The 24,755-nt window shown below is 39.6% G+C and overlaps 1 protein-coding gene across 2 annotated transcripts in view; it reads right to left on the bottom strand.

The window, feature by feature from the left end:
* Positions 1–24,755, bottom strand: part of MCU (mitochondrial calcium uniporter) — a 125,208-nt gene that overhangs the window by 19,298 nt on the left and 81,155 nt on the right. For both annotated transcript variants that reach the window (XM_067552730.1, XM_067552731.1), the window contains exon 2: positions 4,078–4,147. In XM_067552730.1, the coding sequence (XP_067408831.1) occupies positions 4,078–4,147 (70 nt within the window). The remainder of the gene's footprint in view (positions 1–4,077; positions 4,148–24,755) is intronic.

Raw genomic sequence — 24,755 nt, 5'->3', positions numbered from 1 at the left:
CCAATCTATAAAAATGGGAATAAGGACAACCTCGGGAATATCCAGACCAGTCAGTTTAACTTCAATACCCAGAAAGATAATGGAACAAATAATTAATCAATTTTCAGACACCTAGAAGACAATAAGGTGATAAGTAACAGTCAGCATGGATTTGTCAAGAACAAATCATGTCAAACCAACCTAATAGCTTTCTTTGACAGGGTAGCAAGTCTGCTGGATGAGGGGGAAGCAGTAGATGTGGAATATCTTGATTTTAGTAAGGCTTTTGATACTGTCTGGCATGACCTCATACACAAACTAGGGAAATAAAACCTAACTGGAGCTACTATAAGGTGGATGCATAACTGGTTGAAAAAGCATTTCTAGAGAGTAGTTATCAGTAGTTCACAGTCAAGCGAGAAGGGCATATTGAGTGGGGTCCCGCAGGGATCAGTTCTGGATCCGGTTTTGTTCAATATCTTCATCAATGATTTCTATAATTGTATAGAGAGTACACTTATAAAGTTTGCGGACGATACCAAGCTGGGAGGGGTTGCAAGTGCTTTGGAGGACAGGATGAAAATTTAAAATGATCTGGACAAACTGGAGAAATGGTCTGAAGCAAATAGGATGAAATTCAATAAGGACAAATGCGAAGTACTCCACTTAGAAAGGGACCACAAAATTGGAAATGACTGTCTAGGAAGAAGTACTGTGGAAAGGGATTTGGGGGGTCATAGAAGATTCACAAGCTCAATGAGAGTCAACAATGCAACACTGTTGGGGTTTGGGGGGGAAGGCAAACAATTCTAGGATGTATTAGCAGGAGTGTTGTACACAAGACAAGAACTAATTCTTCCACTCTACTCTGTGCTGATTAGGCCTCAATTGAAGTAGTGTGTCCAGTTCTGGGTGCCATATTTCAGGAAAGATGTGGACAAACTGGAGAGTCCAGAGAAGAGCACCAAAAATAATTTAAGGTCTAGAAAACATGACCTATGAAGGGAAGATTGAAAAAATTGGGTTTGTTTAGTCTGGAGAAGAAAAGACTGAAGAGGGACATGATAACAGCTTTCAAGTACATAGAAGGTTGTTACAAGGAGGAGAGAGAGAAAAATTGTTCTCAATAACCCCTTAGGATAGGACAAGAGGCAATAGGCTTAAATTGCAGCAAGGGTGGTTTGGGGTAGTCATTAAGAAAAACTTCCTAACTGTGAGGGGAGTTAAGCACTGGAATAAATTGCTTAGGGAAGTTCTGGAATCTCTGTTATTGGAGATTTTTAAGAGCAGGCTGGACAGATACCCATCAGGGATGGTCTAGAATAGATAATCCTTGCCTTGAGTGCAGGGAACTGGGCTAGAAGACCTCTCGAGGTCCCTTCTTCTAAGAGGATTTCTTTATTACATTCCCTTACTTTGTAAGTAGGTTTTTGGGTTTTTTTTAAATGTAAACAGGTCACTCAATAGAAACATTGGAAAGATTTCGGAAAGCCTCCAGTTCAGTAGCTAGAGTTAGGGATAGGAGACTGAACTTGCACTCTGTATGAAATTTTAACTCTGCAAACATGAGCCTCAAAAATGCTGTTTGGATTTTTTTTGTTTTTAAAAGAAAATGCGTCAGTATTACCTTGGGAAAGTGTATTTAACATTAAAAAACATGGGCTTATCCAATTAATAATTAGGGTTGAATATTTAACAAATTTACTAGAAAGAATAAAGTGAAAGTACACTGAGAAAGAGACTAAATGATTCAGAACTCATCAAGTCATTCACAAACTACCCTATATGATTGCATAATCTTATCAAAATTACCCTTGTCCTCCCTCCCTTGTTCATTTAAAATGTATGGTTATATCTTGTTTCTAAATTTAAATTGTAAACTCTAGTCTTATCTATGTGTATTCATTGGTAGAGCCCTGTGCAGATACAAAATTTGTGATTCGCAATCAGCAAAAGTGATCGGTGGATATGAACAGATATCCGTGGATTTGCAGGGCTTTATAAAATTTGGAATCGCATCCATCCACGATCCATTGACCATTTTTGTGGATATCTGTGGATATTAAGCACATATTCACAGATTTGCATGGCTCTATTCACTGGCTACCCACAATGGGGGCCCAATCTTGGTTGGGGTCCTCGTTACTGAAATACTAGTTTGCTGCTTTTTATATACAACTCTTTCACTACCACACCGGATCATCCTGCACAAGCACTCTAGTCTACAATTATCCTGTGCTATGTAAATATAAAGCGGGCAACAATCTAGAAGTCTTCCGTTTCCACTTTGTAGTATGCATTTAGTGCAATGGGATCTTCATTTCACTAAGGATTACCTTCTTAGCAACAGATTCCCTTGCCTTATGTCACACAGTGATACTATTGAAAAGTATCTTGAGCCCTTTGACTTAAGAAAATAGCAAACTGGTTTAGTAATGAATGAATGATCAAGCAAAAGACCAAATGAGTAAATAGCTGGTATAACTGCACTTTAAAGTATGTTCACTGCTTATTAAATATTTGTTACATAAAAAATACTGGGTACAGCATATAGTTCTACGAGAAGACTAGATTTTTTGCTGATCAATTATATTTTTTGTTTCTTAAAACAATTAACAATAGCTTTTTTACAAACGACACTTTTGTCAAACTCTGACTGGTTTCTCTCTCATTTAGCTTATCCACCAGTTTAACTAAGATCCCAGATGTATATAAAACTTCTGGGATGTTCATTCTCTCAGCAGGAAATATTTGCAATTTGGAGCACTTGTTACACTGTATGTTTTGATTAATATGCAAACCTATTCTGGGATGTCAGCATAAGAGTGTAGATCTAGCACAAGGACCTTTGGCAACAAACCCTTTGAATTCTAAACCACTTATGACTTTTGGGGGGTGGTAGGAATGTATATTAATGCTCCTTTTAGCTTGAAACTAGAGGGCTGTGTTGTGGGAGATTTCAGTCGCACTCCTGTGTGGGGCAAGGACTTCTTCCATTGCAGGCAAATGTAAAAAAGCATTTAAAACACACACCACACACACACCCTGTATAATAAGATGGCCCTGACTTATACAACAACAAATCTAAATATGTTTGTCAAAAATTGAGAATGTTTTTGTTCTGGATAGGTGGCTTACTTCAACAACTTGAAATTAAAGTAGCATTTAAAAGGTGTGCCTTCATTTACAGTTTGTAACATGGAAGTATTTAAATACCAGTTGGTAAATTCTGATCTCTTGGAATGATCATTTTGTGTCTATTTTTGGGTAAAATAGGGCTGATCCTTTGCATTGCCTCCACAGCTTTCCCAGGCCCTCCTGACCTAGAAGTATGCAGATGGGGTAAGGCAAGGAGATGCTTTGCGTGACTAGTGACCCCTCCAGCTATTTCAAAAGCAGCACAGTCTGGCTCTGGAGGGAGCTGGTCTAAAAAACTAAAGGTTGTTTGGAGGGAGGAAGAGGAGAGGCTTAAGAAGAGTAAAAGTAAAATTGTGCTTTACTTGGGACTCAGCAGCTGTTTTGAAAAAGAAGGCCAGGGATTGGTTTCGTGGCACAGCTACAGGGCCTTCTGTAAGAAGGTATGAGTGACTTTCAAGACTCCTTCTCATGAGTGAGTGAAGTGGGCTGCGGAGGTGATGTATGTTTCAGAAAGGTTTGGCTAATGCACATTCCCAGAAACCAAACGGCCACTCCCTTTTTAAGTCAAGAAATGCAACTGATGAACAAAAATCCTTACATCTTCCTCCTTCCTTCCCTGAGGGAGGATAATACCATGGAGAAACAGAACTAGGGAGTACTCAAGGAAAGAAAAGGAGCAGCTGCCCTAGAAGAACAGTGTGCATGCATTTGTCCAAAATTCAACAAAAGATATAGGGACAGTCCAATATTTTTTATTTTAAGCAAGCCACTCCATGATCAGTATTTCATACTGCTGTTATCTTAGCATTGCCATTTCCTCTTCATCCCCCGGTCCCTGGAGATAAATTGGATTGCATCCCAAAACCAAAAAACAAACCAAAGAAACCCCAAACCCACCACTGGATGATCTGAGCTAGAAAGTCAGTCAAACAGGACCAAAAAGTCTTTGCCAAGACTCACCGTCAGAGGGCACTACTGTACTGCAATACACCACTCTCAAGCTCTGCCAGGAAGAAAGTCTCTGGTGCACCTAGAAAATCCAAACACAGCAAAATGAAATTGTTAATAAAGGGCAAATGCTGGGTTATGCCAGTCTGTCAGACTCTCACCCCACTGCCACCTCCTGCCTCACCTCCACACATCCTAATGACATTTATTTGGGCATATCCTCCTATCCACTACAGGGATGACAGCAAGTCAGGAGTATCTATCAAGAACAGCATCTTTTGTTGCTGTCTGTCATTCAGTAGAGATTTACTACCCCCTCAGCCATGTTAACTTCTCAGGGTTTCTGCTTATCAAATACTGTAGTTCAATTTAAAGGGACAGCTTATAAATCCATTTTTTTTGGCGTAACAGCCACCTTATCTTACAACTGAATTTTTGAAAATTAAATTGGAGTCACCAGCAGAGAAGACAAGAAAAATCACATAAGGTAAAGAGCAGTACAGGTGGATAACACTTGGAAAAGACAGAAGGAACTGCAGTATAATGGGTGATAGAACAAGTTACGAAGAATTATAGAGTAAGTCATTATGTCTTTTGGGTACATACATCAACAAAACAGAGGAAAGGTAATTTTTTATCATCTTTCATACAAGTAAACTTGTATAGAACCACCTTACCAGAATCAGGGACAGAGGGGCAAGACCACCGGGCTGAAAAAAAGACTGCCTTGTAGTAATCAGGAGAAAGCACAGAAGTGGATCAACTTACTTTTATACATATTGACATTATTTACTCTCAGAAAGCAGCAGAATATTTGTAGAGGAGAGTCTAGAGTCAGGCTGAATTGGGTGCTTGTTTCCAGAAAGACTATATTCTAGGATAATCTCACTATATGTATCTAAAAAATACTTACTGCTAGATTACAGCACTAGCACAAACTCACAAAAATGTCCCTCCCATTTTAAAACTATATGGCATTAGCCAAGATCTAAGCAGTCTATGTATTTAAGTAGTTAGTACATTAGGTCTTTCAGCAGTTTGTGATCACGTTCAATCGCAAATTATTTTTGTATCAATCGATTCCAAAGCCGGTATCCCAATTACAAGGTAACTTTCGTAAAGAAAGTCTTGTTTTAAGTGTTTTTTTGGACAATTTCTGCAATGATCAGAATTTTGTATCAAGAACTCGAAAGCGTTAGTTATTGCTGTACCAAGTTGTCAAATAGACTTGAAATTATTGGATTAGGGGAATGTCAATGGGGAAAAAATTGCTCTCTCAGCAATTTAGTTTTCTTTTTTTCTTTTGAAAGCTGTTGCACTAATTGAGTCCAGACCCTAATATGCTAATTGAGTCCAGACCTGGGAGATATGCTTGCTTGGTGATAACACTGAAAATTTTAAAAATCCAATGTACTTTATATTGTGTTTACACTATTTTTCTCAGCTTTGAAAACGCAAATCGATAAAAGTCAGTTTCAATTTTACTTGTGGTCAGTTGCATTTTGAACATCTCAGAGCAGTGTTGTTTGGGAGGTGAATAATATGGAAGTGGTCATTTTAAAAGTTTAACTGAATTTAAAAAAAAATGAACTGAAACATTCCTACTAGGCTGGAAAATCTTGCTTTTACATAAGTCTACATTTTGGACCAATTTTGAAATTAGTGTCCCTTTAACATTTGAAAATATCAAGTTTGACTAAAAGCAAAAGATGACTAGGAATGAATATCTGGATATTTACTCTGACTGGGGGTTCCCAAGAGGAATACTGAATGTTCCTGCTTGAGCTGCCAAGCAAAACCCGCCCACTGAGTTATAAACATGGTTCGAGTCGCTGTGAAACAAACTGTCACAGCTCCAGATGTCCTGGAAAATGGTGGTATTCCCCTCTCTTTGCACTTCTGTTACACAGCTAAGGCTGTGTTAGCATTTGCACTGGAAATTCCAATAATCAAAAGCAGTGCAGTTCATATGTAAACACACAAGACTGTACATATGACATATGGTTGGTCTAGTTCAAGAGAAACTAAAACCCTTTTGAAGGAAGTGGAAGTCAGTAATTTCATGCTTAAATTAATGCTTCTATATCTACACAAAGTCCTACAGCCATCAAGTATGCACAGATTGTACAGTGGTGATTTAAAAAAAAAAAAATTAAGTGTTCTGAAGATGGTTCTAATTTTGCTCAAGGCTTCATTTTTGTTTCACCCTATATTGAGGCAGAACAGCAAGCCCTTTTAGTCCTTTCCCCCCTTTATTGGAAGCTGCAACTTGTATATAGAAATATAAGACAGAGAATTACCACACTACCTGACTTTTGGAAGACAGACCTAAAACTGTCAGCTGTTTAAACAATCCCAAAAAATCCTTTAAGGCCTGTTTTATCTCTACCACATAATTGTCGTCAACATTCAAGCGTTTTTTGTTTGTTTTTTAAAATCCCACATATTTCCCTGGTACATGGTCTGATGTGATCACATGAAACAAACTGTCCCTCAAGACAGTGTCAAAAGTGGCAGTTGTGGAGATGACACCAGGAGGATTGTAATTTTAGATGGAGAGTATGCAGCAGGTGCAGACTAACTCTAGAAACACTTTTCCTACTTTCATGCAAAATATTCTTCAAAACGAAGAGGGAAAAGAAACAGAAATTGTGCTGTGTATGTGCCAAATGGCTGTTGAAAGGTAAGGTGTTTAACATTACTCTAAGATGGTCAAACACAACAGATGACAAGGCACCAGATCTATTTTGTACCTATGCATCTTCATGAAGTTCAGGCTTTGTAATTTCCGAGTCATACAGAATCAGTTTATTTTTTAAACAAGGCTTTCAGGAACCCTATGAAAGTTTGGTTCTCATTTCACTTTATAGATTCATAGATTCCAAGGACAGAAGGGACCACTGTGATCATCCAATCTATAAAGTCTGTAACACAGGCCAGATAATTTCCCCCAAAATAATTCCTAGAGCATATCTTTTGAGAAAATACCCAATCTTGATTTACGTCAGTGACAGACTCCCACAAGAACGTTGTAAGTTGTTCCAATGGTTGATTTTTAGTGGTAAGTGACACCTTATTTCCACTTTGAATTTGTCTAGGGTCAGCTTCTGGCCATTGGATAGTGTTATTATAACACCTTTCTTGGTTAGACTGAAGAGCCCATTATTAAGTATGTGTTCCCTATGTAGATATTTATAGACTAATCAAATCGCCTCAACTTCTTCATTAAACTAAATAGACTGAACTCTGAGTCTATCACTAAAGGATGTTTTCTAATCCTTTAATAATTCTCATGGCTCTTCTCTGTACTCTCTTGAATTTATCAACATCCAGGTTAAATCACATTACTTACATTCATCCCAAGATTCAGAACTGGGCCTCAGTATAATAAGATACTGCCAAAAGGCTCACAAATCCCATTCCACCCCAATGTGTGCTATTCAAAGGGCTTACAGGGAAATGGGGCAGAACAATGAAATTCTGGACCACAAAAGCAGCTCATTCCATACTTCACTGATCATGTCTCTCAATCAATCACGTGAGAACGCTTAGTTGATAGCCAAACTCTTTTGCTTCAGTAAAGGTATACACAATAATTATATCCAAGCTCAAATTGAGGCATACATTCATTTAAATTAGCAGTAGTGAATGTATCTGGTGGTGGAAAGCCCCCAAAAGGCTGCAACCCACTGGGATGTCATCAGAAAGCTTGTCTTGAATATGAAGAGAGACTAGAACTATGAATTCACTTTTCATGTCCATTCAATCCTTGACATCTCTCTCTTGTTCACAATGGGTTTTTTGTTTCATATTTCACTGTGTATGTCTACACAGCATTTTGGCTCAAGCAGGAGCAAACCTCCAAGCCTGGGTCAAAAGACTTGGGCGAGCAGGACTCATACTATGCTCTAAAAATAGCTGTATAGACAGAAAGTTGTGGCTCGGGCTTTGAATCCTAGGGAGAATGTCGGGCTTCAGACTCCAACCTCCAGCCCAAGCCGAGACGTCAAAGCATGGTCTATACAGCTATTTTCAAAATGGCTACTTTAAAAATAGCTATATAGACCGTGCTTTGAAGCACTAGTGAGAGCCCATTATCCCAAGTTCACCAATTTGTGCTGGGAGGCTCGCTACTGCTCTGTCCAAAATGCTGTGGAGACATATCCAGTGTTGCTTAGGAGCTCCACCCATGCAAGCCATGGTGGAAGTGGTAGTGCAGACTGGCTGCCTGAATCTTTACCAACTGTTTCCAGTCCTACTCTGAGCAGTTATATGACAGAGGTAAAAATGCCAGCATCTTGTCTACTCTTAATGCTCCCATTCATGCTAAAGCATTGGTGGGTAATGCACAGAAAATCATCATTGCAGAGGAAGCCCATGACTACTAACACAGAGGTTAACTGGGACAGTGGTTTGTGTGTCATAGAAAATTGTCCACTAGAAACTGGATGGAAACCACTACCAACTATTTCACATAGGCTACCATATGTACCCTGAAGGTAATGATTTTTGGTTACTATTGTTTGGAACTTGATTCAAACCAGGGACCAATATTAAGTGACAAAAAAAGTTTCTTTTAAACTGACGTTACTACAAGTAAAAATATGCTCATTGACAATCTTGAAAGTTTTCCAGTTGCAGAATAATCTGGCCACATTTGAGTGCCATGCTTCAGACCAGGTGATTAGAATTCTTGAATCACAACGTGAAAGGACAGCACATATTTTTTGTGGAGGAGGGGAATGTAAAAAACATTTAATGGCTCTCTAGCAGTTACATTTTTTGATCCTTTAAGCATGAATACACAAAGACATGCTTAAGACTTCATAGAGTCGGATGACTGGACACCAGCATTCTTAGTCCTGTGGGTTACAGCATAGCAAAGGGAGTCAAAACACTGTTCTGGTATTTCTCTAGTGGGACTACTGGTTGCTGCAAAATTTGAGCATTCATTTAACAAAGTGTTTAAAAAACCTCGTTTGCTCTTTTGGCTGCAAAAATAACCTTTCGAGTATGAACTGATGAAATGCTCCTGCTTGAATACATGTACAGGAAAATAGAAGTACAGTAGAACCTCAGAGTTATGAGCTGACCGGTCTACTGTATACCTCATCTGGAATCCGAAGTATGCAATCAGACACCAGCAGAGGCAAAAAAAGAGAAGCAACGGTACAGTACTGTGTTAAACTACTAAAAATAAATAAATAAATAAATAAATAAATAAAGGGAAGGATTTGGCGAGGTAAGGAAACTATTTCTGTGATTGTTTCATTTAAATTAAGATGGTGAAAAGCAGCATTTTTCTTCTGCATAGTAAAGTTTCAAAGCTTTAAGTCAATGTTCAGTTGTAAACTTTTGAAATAACCATAATTTTTGTTCAGAGTTACAAACATTTCAGAGTTATGAACAACCTCCAATCCTGAGCTGTTTGTAACTCTGAGGTTCTATTGTATGTCCACTAACAGAACTGTGATCTGACCCATTCATCTCAGTTGGGTATTGACTGTGGACTCATTCACTAGCTCACTGCCAACAGCTTTAGCAGAAACATCTGGATAATATCCTTACCCGGCATGGATGGATAAATTAGATCCTTAATCCATTCCCAAGACAGTGCAGGACTGTTTGAGAGTTCCATCCATTATTGTATTCTGAACGGTGTTTAATGGACTATTTTATTTAGGTTTTTAATTCTACACCTACCAGTGAAGTATCTGAACAACTCCAGCAGTGCAGTTTCCACTATTCTCCTTGGAAACTATCCTATGTTTAAAAGACTTCACTGTTTTGGAATTTCCCCAATTTCCTATCTAAATTCTTGTTTTCTTAATTTTCATATTATTACTCCATTATATCCAGTGCTCAAAATGAGCTGCAAGAAAGGAGAAAGGAGAAAGCAGTCCCCATGGGTAAGGCAGAAGGTAAGAAATCAGGACAAGGAAAAAGATGGTAGCAGCCACTAAAAGAGAGGAAGGGGCTGGAGGTAAGTTGCCTGGGGGAGGGTGTATTGTGGGTGGGGCATGAATAGAATTCCACTTCAATCCCTAGAGCAGCCTATTAAGAAAAAGTCCAATTAAAACCCAGTGAGTTTCTACTCTACTCCCCCTTGCCTTCAAGAACACCACCACTGGAAGCGGGCAAGGGAGAAACAGTAAGCCGCTTTAGAGAGACAATGTAAAGCAATAGAATAGCTAAGAGTGTTGTCTGGCCCAACTTCTGTTCAGCCTCTGGCTTGGACATCTGACTGCACTGGAAATGAGAAGTCCTGTAAGTTCTACTCTATACTATTCTCTAAGCTTCTTTTTTCAAGCTTCTGAGAAGTCTTCCATTCAGAGATCTTTTCTTTCTACCTCCCTCTTAGCTCCCTCTCCAAACCCACCAATCCTTAGCTGACCAGCAGGAGTTCTCCTTAGACTCCAGTGTCAGAGAGTAAAACTAGTGACATGTTTACTTTCATTACCATATTTACATCAAGAAATAATTTTGTATGGCATCTTTCCTCATGCATTTTCCAACATGATCTTTAGATACATTTGCAGTGTAAAATGATTACCATCACTAGTTACATATTTTAACACATTTTGGGCTATTATGCATATGTTTGAAAGTCTGCTACACAGTAAAACGCACACTAGCACTCTGATATTGTAACATTCATTGTTACAAGAGTAACAGTCAAGCCAGCCTAAAAGTTGCTGCTCTGTACAGTAACATGGGAGATCGAACTTAGAATTCATGACTCTTCATTCCCTGGCTACCAAGGGCTGATTTTTCTTTGAACAGATTGCATCAGGGGCAAAATGGATGGGAGACAAAGAAGAGGGATAATGGGGGAGTTTTATTCATACCCCACTTACACCTACATGATTGAAGAGTAACAGAAGTATCCTACCCCATTTTAGTGTCTGGGAGCACTGCTGTCAAAGATGCTCTGTTAAGAAGATCTCACTCTTGCTATTTATGAGTTCTCACCAACGTGCAAACCACACCCAGAAGGCTGCATTGCTCACTGTGCACAGCTCCTGCTTCCCCCAGCAAAGTCCAATAGACTTAGATTTAATCAACTGGCTTAAGTTCATTTCTTGTTCGCCTACCTTCTTGTTCTTCCCTCCTCTCATTCAACTACCTACTGAATGACTGTTTAGCCCCTGAAGAAATGTTTTAGTGTCTGGCTCCTAACAGATAAAAGCCCAAAGTGGTTGTCAGGGTAACTGAGGCATGTCTGAACAGCAATAAAAATCTCTTAAATCCTTATGTTTTACCAGAACATGGAAGGCAGACACAAAGGGACAATGCCAATAATGTCTAGGAAGCATTAAATCTTTTCCTCAAACAAATGCCAAGCAGCAGACTGTGAATGGTCTGGAGGTTGGTGTCTACTCAGCAAAAAACAAGCTTCCCTTACAGACATATGGGGTTATAGTCTGAGGTAGTTCAATAAGCCCTACACATTAGAGACCCTTTGGTAGTTGCCCTTCCCATCCCCATCCCCATCCCCTTAATTATCTTACTTCTTTTCTATTACCTGTGTGGTGCTTCAGCTCACATTTACATTCCTTTCCTAGCAGATGTGCAGAGGGTAAAGAGCTTAAACACTGGGTGGCTGCTATAAATATTTCCCTGTCAGTGTGTTTCCTTCACTCATCTTGTTAATAAAAGAAACAGGTAACAATCAACTTCCAGGAAATGGGGGTGGTGAAGGTAGGGAAAGAGTTTCATTCCCTGAAAAAGGAAGGAAGCAGCTGTCCCATGTTCCTTATTAAATTCTCCATGCAGTATTACAGGGTACATAGCTGACATGAGCAGGCCCAACTTAAAGACAAGACATGCCCGAACAATTGCTAATACAACTAATTATCATGAATACGTTTATAGTAAATAAGGGAGGAAGAAACTAAACTAAACTAACTATTGTGGGTATGTTTTTAGTAAAGTAGGCAGAAATACCCGGAACTGATAAGCTTTCCTTATGCAATCTGCGAAGTAATTGGTCTTTACATGCAAGAAATATAGATGTTAGTACTAGGAAAGCTATATATGTAAACTGTGGTGTGTGACATGAATTGGAACTGCGGTATCAACCTATGCCTAACTCCCCTGCCTCTTGGCAGGCTAGCGTGTGCAAAGAGCTGTTACGTGCCTAATAAAGTAACCTGAGTGACCACTGGTTGCCAGAACTCCAGAATTGTCCTGGATTCTCCAGAAATTAAAGATTATGTCATGGGATAAACCTCCAGGAATATGTCCAACCAAAATTGACAACCCTAGTGACCAACTGGAGTCAAACTGAGTTTTGTGGTTCCCAGAGAAATGGATGATGTGTTTGTACCATTCCCCAGGGTACAACCTGGACTGCTGAACAGCTGGGTCCCCTCAATTCTCCAATCTGGGATGCTTTTTACACGGCTTTGCTGTGAGAGCAGCCATTCTTGGCCTACTTACGCACAGCCTCCATCATGTAAATTACTCCCAGTCATATTGCAAGAGTGCTACAGCTAGCCACTCCTGAATTATATCACAGAGTGACACCAGCAAATTGCCAGTCCCAGATTTTTCCTTAGAAATGTGTGTCTTGTACTGCTGGAGCTCTTTCCTTCTGGACAATACAAGCTCAGAGAAAGTTTGTCATTTTGTTAATAGAAAATGATATGATTATCTAACATGGAAGTTCTCAAACACACACTGGTTTAGATAAAACAATACAACAAGTTTATTAACTACAGAAAAATAGATTAAGTGATTACAAGTAATGAGGCATGAGAGTCAGAATTGGTTAAAAAGAAATAAAAAGTAAAATTCAAACTAATATCTAACTTAACAAGCTAAGTGAAAAAGCAAAAAAGCTCTCTCTCAGCTCATGCTTAAAGCAGTCTGGTCAGATTCCTTTCAGCCAGGACCTCTCCCCCAGTTCAGTGATGCTTCCTTTGTCCTAATTGTCATTAATACCAGGAGTAGAAATGAGGGGAGAGAGGTGATTTGGAGCCTCTGTTCCTCATTTTTATATCTTTTCCTCCTCTTCAAGAATCATCTCCAGCTGGGGTTCTGGTGACAGCCATGTTTACATGTGAACCTCCAGCTGTTCATTGCTAAAAGATGTAAATTTCTTGCTCACACCCTTCTTCCTGCCAAACAATGGCTGCTTAACCAGGTGATAGTCCATTTGATTTTGTTGAAACCTGGCTGAGGCATCAGTTTGCCTTTTGTCTTTGAGGAACTGGCCTGTGTCTGCTTTTCTAAACTTGGAGCGTGTCTCAGCAATGTCATACAGCAGAATCTTATGACTTTACATACAATGTTGCCACACGCATTCTACCAGCACAATAATGGCAATTCTGGAATTTCAAATGATATCTCACAAGGCATATTTTGTACAAGATTTATCCTAGCTTTGTAAAAGTGATGAATATAAGGGTCACAGTGTTCCCCCAGAACTGGACAAGGTGTTCTGGATAAGCCAAACGAAAAAGGTCTCAGGGAGAATCCTTACAAATAATAGTGCAAAATATGGAACTGCTGCAATGATCAGTTTTCCTGCCATAACCCACACATCATTGCTTATGATATCTCCAGTAGATTGATGGGGAGGCAGGGGAAGAGAAGAAAGTCAGATAGAAAATAATATGGTATTTATGCCTATCCAGTAACTTTTGTTTTTTCGATTGTTTTTAATTATCTCTTCCTCCATCATCATCCACTGCCATTCCTGCTTCTTTTACCAGGAGATGGGAGTAGTGGGAAAAAGGTAAGCCACATGGAAGTTAAGAGTAGCTTTAGTACAAGTCTTAACAGCTTATAGTGAAAGAAGAATTTGTTGCTGCTTTCTTGGAGACGGGAGAGAGACTGCAGGCTTGTCTACACTTACAGGACTGAAGCAGCACAGCTGCACTGATCCAGCTGTGCTGCTGTAGCTTACGGCATATCCACACTACACAATTAAGTCAAGTTAACTTATGATGGCATACAGCCGCCATACTAATTACTTCGCTTATGTGTATCTTCACTTTGCTCCTTGTATCAGCAGTGCGCATCCTCACTAGGACTGCTTGCACCAATTGAACTGTCAGTGTGGGATGGCTTCTCAGAGCTAGCAACAGTTGATGTTAGCAAGGCAGTGTCTACACTGACACTGTCAACCTAACTACATTGACATGGACTCTGCACCTCTCATGGAGGTGGAGTTATTAAGTTGGCGTAGCAGAAGAATTACGTTTGTGTGAGTGAAATTTTAGTATAGACACAGAGTTGCATCGACCTAACTAGTATAGATAAGGGCTTAGGGAAGACGCTGCCTGCATCAATGGGAGAGCTTCTCGCAATGGCGTACGTACTTCACTTCCCGGACACGCAGTAGTTATGTTGACAAGGAAGCCCTCCCATTAACATAGCACTGTCTACACTGGGGATTAGGTCGGTATAACTACGCTGCTCAGGAATATGGAAAACCTACACCCCTGAACGACATAATTATACGGACATAAGTTTCTAGTGCAGACTAAGCCTGAAGTGGTTGTTAGGGAAGGCATCCACACTTCTACTCTAAACTTCACACATTCTACCTCTATCCAGGGCTGAAAAAGTGTGTGAAAAAAAGTTCAAAAGTGCTACATTTCTAGCACTGCCAACTCTTGCAATGTTATTGAGAGTCTCACAATATTTGGTGTTAGGAGAGGATCTCAGCCTTTTTTTTTTTTTTTTTTTTAAAGCAAGTCTCTAGCCCTTATGGTAGCAGAGAAAAGCTTGAATACCTCAGTCTACCATGAAAGCTCAAAAACCAGGAAGCAAATACACACAATTTTTTTTTTTAAATCACACTTTATAAAAAAGTCTTAATTTCTGGGGAGCCTGACATGATTTTTGAGCACACAGGATTGACAATATTTTTATCACCTGTTTCACCAACTTATGTGAATTTTCACTACAGAGAATATTGTCCCTTCTTATCCTCAGATGAAATGACATATGTACCTATTTAGTTCTTTCAAGAATTTCACCAGTTCTGGTCTTCACTTTATGGTATTAAAGTAACTACCATTAGAATCCAGCAGCCACCCACCTTTAATGCTATTAAAATGTGCTGTAGAAGAGATTTTATTTTTATATTATATTATATATAAAAATTAATCAGCACCCCTCAACCAGTGTGTTCACTTTGGTAACCTATTTTTGGGTCACCAAGAGTCATCGGATTCCATCAGGCAAGGGTCAGAAGTTTCCGTGTATCCCCAAAGTTCCTGGTCAGGATACTGTCAATCCCAAACATTAAAAATAGTGAGTCAGGCCCCCCAAAAATCATGAAATTAGCTTAAAAATAGTGATTTAAAAACAGTTATTTGCCTACTTGGTTCTGATCATTAGGGTGCACTCAGTTCACATTTTCAGACTTTTCTTCACAACCACAAAGGCTAGAAACGTGCATTTTCAAAAAAAAAAAAAAAAAAAAAGAAAGCTCAGATTCGTCTCTAGGTGCTTGGGCTTTAAGAAAAATGTCAATACTGTTAATTCTCATTTTAAGTATAGCAATACTAATCATCTGGTCAGGATTAGCCAGTTTTCCTTCATAAAGCCTTGAAAATTCAGCTCAGAGAATAAATCTTCACTCTCCATTTTCAATTCAGAGTATTCTTCTACCAGGTGAGATGTATGCATTTAAATCAAACCCTTCACTGGCCCTACGCATATCTTAACACCACAAAGCCTAGGAAACAGCTATCATTCGACTCCTGAGATGGATGTCAGATATTTTTCCCTAGAACAGCTGCCATGATAATTGACATATTGCATTACTGACTTTTCTGTTTTAGCTCTGCTCCCTGGCAAGTTTACACTGTTTACAGAGCCTTTAGTTCTGTAGGCAGCAGGGGAAGCCTAAGAGACAGAAAAATGGAAAAGTACAAGAAATTGCTAACAAAGATTTACACTATGAAGATTTAAAACTATTGTAAAGCATCACATTTAATCAGACTGGTGGGCTAGAGAGCAAACACTAAAAGTTCACATACAAATTTACTTTCCCCATTTCAACATAAGTGTTTGATGTTTCTATGCATACCCCATCCCCCACTCTTCTATTACAGAAGACACCAAATAATGCTGACCCACTGTTCACTTTAGGTACCTGATTGAAAGCGGGGGTTTGATGCAGCAGAAATTAAACAGCAATGAAAAACAGTATTTTTCAGTAGGAGCAAATCTTTACCAACATGATAAAGAAGGTACCATGTGCAACACCTCCTATTCCCACACCTGAAGTTCACTCAATACTCTGTACCTGGGCGTCGAGCTTTCCCACAGGCATTTTTGTCTCCCCAGCAGACTTCCTTACAGTTTTTCCCTAGAACTCCTCTGCAAGGGGAGATGTGAACCTGGAGTTAATTCCTTGTGTAGAAAGGACAAAGCAGTAATCTGGACCCTGTTATCTAGGTTAGGCCTTTGTCTATACTTGCGGTTATACCGGCAAAACTTTGTCACTCTGGGGTGTGAAAAAACACCCCGCCCAGCAATATAAGTTTTGCCAGTATAAGCACAGATGCGGACAGCGCTATGTTGGTGGGAGAGAGCTCTCCGTTGACCTAGCGGCCGCTGCTTGTTTAGGTGGCTTTATTATGTTGGCAGGAGAGCTCTCTCCCACCAACATAGCACTGTCCACACTTGTGCTTAGGCAGGCAAAATTTATGTTGCTTGGGGGGGGTGCTTTTTCACACCCCTGAGCAACAAAGTTTTGCAGGCATAACCGCGAATGTAGACAAGTCCTTTGTGTATAATTTCAGCACTTCAAGCTTTCCTCTAAAGTATGAAATATTTAGCTACTGTGGCAGGGTGCGCCTGTCCTGCCCTGTGGATCCTGCGCTTCAGCGGCTGTGCCAGTGGTGCGGCGGGGAGGGGAGTGCAGGGGGAGGGGGACCCGGTCCCGCCCTCTTCCCCGGGCCCCCGACCCAGGGACCCTGTAAGGAGTGGTCTCACCCTGCTTAGTCCTGGAGACCTACTACCTTCCCTGGGCCGCCTGTCCGTGGCCCCCCGGCCTGTAGACTGCTCCCTCGTACCGGCGTGAAGGGTTGTGGTGTCTTCCCCGGCTGGAGCCTCTCTGTCTCGGTATGGTAGCGGCCGTGGATGATAGTCCCAAGCCCTGCAGCTATAGTGGCGGCAGGGCAGGGCAGGGCAGCTCCTCTCCGCTCCGCTCCGCTTTGCTTCACTTCACTCCTCTTCGCTCTGCTTTGCTTTGCTCTGCCTCCTCTCCTCTGGCTGTTAACTCCCTTTCAGCCTACTTGGCCTGCCTGAAATGGAGGCTTTTAACTGCCAGCAGCTTCTTTGATAGGCTCCAGGTGGCCTAATTGGCCCAACTGTCTTCAATTAGCCCCAGCTGGGTTACCCAGGGAAGAGGGCTTTATGGAGCCTGGGGCTAATATACATGCCTTCCAGTACCCTTTCATAGCCCTGCGGTCTGGCCCTGTCACACTACCTAGTGGTGGGTTATTAGAAACATCAGACTCCTCCCCAGACAGCAACTGTGAAATTCCAGTCTGTAGGAGAATGCAATGCTATGGATTTACAGCAATTTAGAGTAAAGCCAAAATCCCTATCAACACTGGATTTATTTTACTTCTCAAATTACAGACATATCTAGAAACTTTGTCAACATATGGACTATTTAACTGGTCTTGCCCAAAACACTCCCAAGTGTTCTTCTGGAACAGAGTTGTTTTGTGAAGCATTAAACAAATATTGCAGGAGAACTATGCACTAGTAATTGTGCACAAAGATAATTTAATGTCTTTATCTAAAGTGGCTGTACAAACAACTTTTCTTATCCCTATAAGACAAGTTCTCGCACCCATGAAATGTAACTTTTGGATATACAGTCTAACCAAGAGAGATCAAGTATTGATTGCTGCTATTTGTTTATTTGTCATTTCCAGTCTTTCCCTTGTCTTAGAACAAGAGTTGAAGTAGGACTGGACATCTGCATATGTGTATAAAAATACTGGTAGTCAATGCTCATTTTTAGTCATATATACACATTTATCTAAACATACCTTAGTTCACTGTATAAAGATATTCTGCCAAACCACCAAGAAAAGCGGATGGATGGATGGATGTGTGTGTATTTTATCAGTTGTCAAAGAAGGTAGTTACTAGATGTATACAGCAGCCACTTACGTTTCTTTGTCTCTGCAGTGAAGTCACCTTTAAGTATAATTTTTTTTTTTAAAGTGTTACAGTCTAAGCTCTTAAAAGCATTTGGTTTTATTTTGTAATTATTTCAGTTAACAAAAGAAATTGCTTTAGTGCTAAGCTTATTTTTTCCAACGTACTGTGAAATCAAAAAACCTACACAAGTGCTGAAACCATAGGCACAAGTTTAAATTATTTTGTTTTTAAAAATTACTAAAAAGGTCATCGCAAATATTTGCAGTGGATTTATACTTCTAACCACTTTAAAAAGGTTTCCATTGGAAACTTTGGCACAACTTTTTGACTGCCACAGAGAAGCATGAAGAGGGCTCTGATATGTGAAGAGAGACCAAATCACTATTTAACAGTCCTTGGGGCTTTGTAAAGCTTACTTTGGGTACCTGAAATTACCACTTGTAGGCCACACATAAAATGTATTCATATTCCAAAGTAGTTCATCAGATTTTGTTATACAGCAATTCAACCTTTTCTCCTTTACAACAAAGTCATGGGGCTTTTGCATCAAGTCTGAATAGCAACATATATTGAACATAAGTTCAATCAGTCACGTAAAAACAAATAAAATGCCAAAATCCTAGCACCTTAAAACCAGATTACACCCACTTTAAGCAGCATTATAGGTGACAGGGGGTTAGAGTGCTTTAAGGTGGGTCACTGTTTCCGTTCTAAAGTCTATCGGAGTCTTAAACTTGGTTGCTTTAAATGAAGACGTGATCTAGGGAAGATACCTTGCTTAACAAAATGTCAGACCCATGCAATTTTGTCTGCTTTTAAAGATAATACTTGTGAAAGGTGCTAGGTTGACAACTTCGTAGAGTTATGTTCTTTGTATATCTAAAGAAATGGCACAATATGGACAGTGGTGATGCAAGCTTTCCCCAAGAACATGCAGTAACCCAAACCTGGAAGAACCACCTTCAAAATGAGAAAGTAGGTCAGTTTTCATGTCTGTGCAAAAAATGACCTCTGGCCCAAGCCTCAACAACTACTATGGTTATGTCTGATGGACTAACATGGAACTGGTCTAAAACCACAAACTGATTTCACACAGCTCAAATTGCCATTAGATAATAATGTTATTAATTACCATTGCATATGCCAGATTAAATCTGAATACGTAAAGGTAAAAATCTCCATATTCCTATACTAGTCATAAAAAAGCTACTCCTCCTTTCAGGTCATGTTTTAATAGCATAAAATGTTTATTTTAGAAAGATGGAAAGCATTAAACTGTTCCTAGCAAGCGTTCAGCAAAAGAGTCCTAGACATGTCCAGGTTGAGAAATATTTTACAGAGATAGCTCTTACTTCCACTTATTATTTAGCTCAAAAAAAGCAGCAAACAGGAAATTCTTGAAGTGCTGACTTCTCATTTATTTGTTTTAAAAGGTGATGTTCATTTCAGCTTCCACAGAACAGCTGTGAGAAAAATTAACCACTGGGAATAAAGCATTTAAAAAGGAGTACTGAAATGACTAGAGGTGGTATAAATGGTTGTCAGATTGAGCAGCAAGTAATTCTTAAAGATAATCACCATTGTTAAAGTTGTTACAGGATAGGTAATAGGAGATAAGTAACTGTACATCTGAATTGCCATTAGATACCTGTACAGGAGATAACTCCCAGGTTATCTGGAATTATAAATTACCCTCTTTCTAGGTTTTATAGGTAACTTGAGAAAGGATTAAGTTACATAATTAACAGTTGTATCTATTCCAAGAAACAAACTTTTTCCTGTAGCAAAACAATGACAGTTTTAATACTTATCATGAATACGGAATTTTCTGATACAAATAGCATTATTTAATTGCATGTAAGTGTCCTTATTCCATTTAAAGAAATGGAAAGCAACTCTTTTCTTTTGCATAGAATTAACACATTTGGTACACACACTATTTCAAAATGAGTAATCCTGAGATGTGGGATGACCTTTAAAAATTTAATATCTTCTTCCTTTACTTAAAACTACCCCAATGTAGGGCAGTAAATTTATAGACTGGATCTAGTTGCTTCAATACAGCTATATAGGTTTCTCCTAGTTTTGATTAGCTGCTCAGCGAAAGATGTATAGCACTCTCCAGCAGTTTCATTGCTGCGTTTCACCTCATTCTACACAACATCCACCAAATCCTATCTTTTAGCATGACAAAGGTAAATTCTTCATGTTTTTCCTTCCTTTATTCTTTAAATCTAATCCAGATCTTTACGGTGATAGTGTTAAAGAAACAACCTTAAAGGATACGGTTAAAGTTAGATCTCAGACTTAGCCCTTTTTCCATTAAAAAATATTGTTTCAGCTTTAAAATAATCTAATAGTAAAAGATTACCATCAGCCCTTCCAGAAAAAAGAGGCTACAACTGTGTTAAAGGCCAGGACACAAACCCTCACCCCCCAAAGGCTGGTGTGATTCCCAACCAATTCTGGGAGCTAGACTGGTCAAGAACACACACATGCATGCAGATTCCATCCCTTGACTCTGCTAATCAACTCTGTTTTGGGTATACAGAGGATTTAAATAATCATCTATGGTTCTGCCACAATTCCAAAACAAACCAGCCTCCATGGCTGCTTAGCAAGGAATTTATCCTTCCTCAACTTTGTGCTTTGAAAGGCTTAACAAAAGACAAAGAAATATTTGAAAGACAACATGAAATTACTCATGAGGTACCAGATTCAAATTTTGGAGCCCAATCAAGCAGCTGAACTCCATTGTTGGTGACTGAAACCAGGTACCAAGGACAGGTTTTCTCCTGCTTCAGACACGAACTACCTGGTATTTCAGGATCTCAGGTGCAGAGAGGGATGGCAAAAGCTTTTCAGCATTTCACAGGCATAACTCTGGATGTGATAGATCATATCGGACATGATCAAACAGCTAAACATTAGTAGTTTAAACTGTCTCACAGCATGTTGGGCTTCTTTCTATTAAGGGACACTGATTTTCAAGGTGATATTTACCTAAAACAAAGAATTCAGTGAAAAAATTAAATTCACAGCTTCGTTGTTTCCTTCTATAGTTAGTTTCTCCCTTGCTGAAAAGATTCTTAATCAAAAAGGGAGCAGAACAATTTTCTCATTATATTAAAAGTAATTGAAGAGGTACTTTTAAAGAAGTTGCTATCAGAAACTGGAGGTTTTTTTAAAATGTCAATTAAAGTTATGACCCTTTAAAGTTTAAGCTACTGAGAAGATCAGAGCTGAAAATCACATTTCTGAAACAGTGAGGGCAAAAATACTAATATATAAGACAATTGTCAAAGTATGTTCATTCTTAGGCCAAGATCTTTACCGTGTCTCTCAAATATACCCTCAAAAGAAGAGGGGTGAGGTGAATGTAACAGAATTGTTTAGACTATTAAGAAATATTGATTTTTACAGAAAGCCACATCTAACAAGTGCAAACCTCTCAAACATGCTTAGCAAATACAGTAAATCATTTGCTATTCATGTTAATGCCACTCTAGCTGCTTCAACTAAAACTTTGCATGTGGCTTTAGATGTAAAATGAATTCAGAAATATTTAAATGGTTTAAAGCTATGTAGACTCCAAACCCTCTCTCCTTCACCCCCTCACAGCAAGTCATGTTTTTATACCATCAAGTACAATATTTAATAATGTCATGCTAAGTAGAAAAATAGTCTGCTACCTTAAAACATATGAAACCAACATTACTATTATAGAAAAGGCCATTAATTTGGAAGGAGAAGTCATAATGAAGAGACTGGTTTTGTGCTACACTACATAAGCAAGCAGCAGAATTTGTTTTGTATTACTATTATTTGTATTATAATGACTAGAAACCCCAGCTGCGGACCAGATCCCCATAGTGCTAGGCATTGTACAAATAATTCTAAGTATAAGGTAAGAGACATATACAGACTGCCAAGGGAGTACGAGGAAACAACAGGACAACATTGGTCAGCATGATAAGCTGTGATTGTACCCTGGCACAGTAACAGCTTAATGAAATGTAAATAAAAAAACAGCATCCCAGCCAACTTGACACCTTCTCATTTTAAGTCACGTTAGAATAACTAGGGCACTATACCTTAGAATTTGGTTGCACTGACAGTGTATGAGGAAAGAATGCATAGAACATGCTTGTATCCTGAGAGATAGCACTGGCTGCAGGTTGGATTGTTTTGAGAATATTCAAATCCACCAAATACAATAAGCAAAACTATTAGATATCTTTATTTGAATACTAGAGATTACAAAATTCACCCTCTGCTCCAAAAGATAACAACTGACAAATCCATGTAGCGAAATCTTAGAAGGTACTGGAATAGACCAGGCCTGTAGAGCAAATCCTTCCTTTCAACCTACTGTAACCCGGAATGGGCACAGTGGGGGGAGGGGATGGGGGGGGGGAGGAGAGAGAGAGAGAGAGAGAGAGAGAGAGAGAGTGTGTGTGTGTAATATTGCCATTTTGAAAGTGCCCAATCTAAAAGGCAAAACAAGTAGTGATTACAGTGATCCCCTGCTTTAAACATACCACGACATCTCTGAATAGCAAGCATGTGACTGAAGATCATTAAATATAACTCAAGGTGTACTTTGGCCCAAGGAACACAAATTCATAGGCTCTCAAAGGCTGGAGTGTATGTAACAAAAAACACTCGTAAAACTAATTTAATCAGATTCAGAAAATAGATGGATTTGGTTGGCTGGATTTCCCTCAAACTGAAAATAAGGTCCTTGAAACCAAGCCAGCACTTTTTTTCTTTTTTTAAAAAAAGATTGTGTGCAAGTTATTATGAGCAATGCCCATAAGTGAGGGAACAATGAAGGCCTAGATAATGAGCAAGCTTCATAGAAACAATACTAAAGGCCTTATGACATTGTTACAATTTATTTAACAATCAGTAGCACAACAGTAAAGAAAGAGACATAAGTGAACAGAAACCCACAGAAAGAACATTATCTTAACTGATGGAACTAGTTACTTAGTATGTGTGTTGCAACAGGAACCAATGCTCATCTACTGTTCCTCTTATCATAAAAGCATTCCTGTAACCAGTATTACGGAGATGCAGGATGGCCTTTAACAGGTTAGTATCTTCCTCTTTCACCCTCCCCATAAAGGTAATAAGCTTACAGACTGGACTTTGCTCTATTGCAGCTATATGGGTTCTACTGTAGTACCTATGTACAAGCAGATATTGGAGTTAATGGAGTACTGACTCATATTATATGACAGGGATATGACCTTCTGTAACTCTGACACAGGCACTTTGATTAGGGCTAGCAAAAGTTGACTAGTCTCTTACCTAGTCATTCCAGCGCGTCAGACTCTCCATACAATGCAGTTTGCTATGGAACAGACTTAAAGCCTGGTATGGAAGCTAGAACTGTGTGAGAAAAGGTAACTCCATTTCAGAGGATTTTAATATTTGGACTTTGGAATGAATGCCAAAAATATTGAAATTCTCCACAAATGGAAAATGTGGCCATCTGCCTGGCATACTGCACTGGAAGCTCTGGGGTACCCAAGGTCCAGGGCCATCTGCTTGTTGGGGTGTCCCAGATATGTGGATCCCTGGCAGCCCCGGTATGCCAAGCAGCTGCAGGCCTGGGAATGGATGTTTCCTGGGCTCCCAGGCTCCTGATGCCCAGCCATCCCATCTGGGGATTTAAGGGGAGCTGAGAACCCAGAAGCCCTGCTCCACAGCAGCCCACCAGGCAAGCTGCGGAGTAGTCTAGAAGCTTACGTCAAGTTTCTAGATTCTTAGCCAGGCAAGCTGCAGAGCTGATGAGTGAGTGCAGCTGCCAACAACCTTACCTAGTTTTCATCAAAACTTAGTCAAAATCCTCTACTAAACTTCTGGCTGTTGACCAATCTGCATCAAAGCGGAAAGATGTTCCACTGAAGAATGTCCAGCCAGCTCTAATGGAAACATTCTACCTAGATAAATTATTTTGAGGAGAGAAAGTAGTTAAGGTTGTTACAATTTCTTCTAGTCCACACTGTATAGTGCATATCAAATTTATCTAAGTCAGAAAAACTGTACACAAGTTTGATAACTGGGCAGATCTAGAGAGACTATTTGGTGAATGAAGAACACACACCACAGATTCACACACATAAAAAGGAGCTGCCCACTCCCCAAATCAGGAACACAGCCATAGGAAGCCATGAGCCACCATGTAATGCTGTACCCAATGCTGGAGAGGAAGAGAAAAACCAAATACATGTGGGAGGACCCCCAGCATTAATTGACATGGGAGGATTAGGAAGGAGGAACAAAGAGGAGGAAAAAGCAGAGGGGCATGAGGCTGAAGCAAATGGAAGAGGCTGGATTGGGAATCTGAAAGGGGCTAAAGGTGGGGAAAAGGGCAATGGATAAGAGTAGAAATGGGTTCCCAAAGGGATGGGGATGGGATTTAAGTGTGAGACTGTGGAAGAGTTTCAGTGGGGAGGAGGATTGAGGGACCTTGATTTGTGAAAAATTGAGGTGAATTTATTTTAATGGTGGGTTGGAAAACAAAAATGAGTTAC

Source organism: Emydura macquarii, unplaced genomic scaffold (genome assembly GCF_026122565.2).
Source record: "Emydura macquarii macquarii isolate MOO-44397 ecotype Brisbane River unplaced genomic scaffold, CSIRO-AGI_Emac_v2 contig_1390, whole genome shotgun sequence".
NCBI lineage: Eukaryota > Metazoa > Chordata > Testudines > Chelidae > Emydura > Emydura macquarii.
This window is presented reverse-complemented; position numbering and strand designations above follow the sequence as displayed.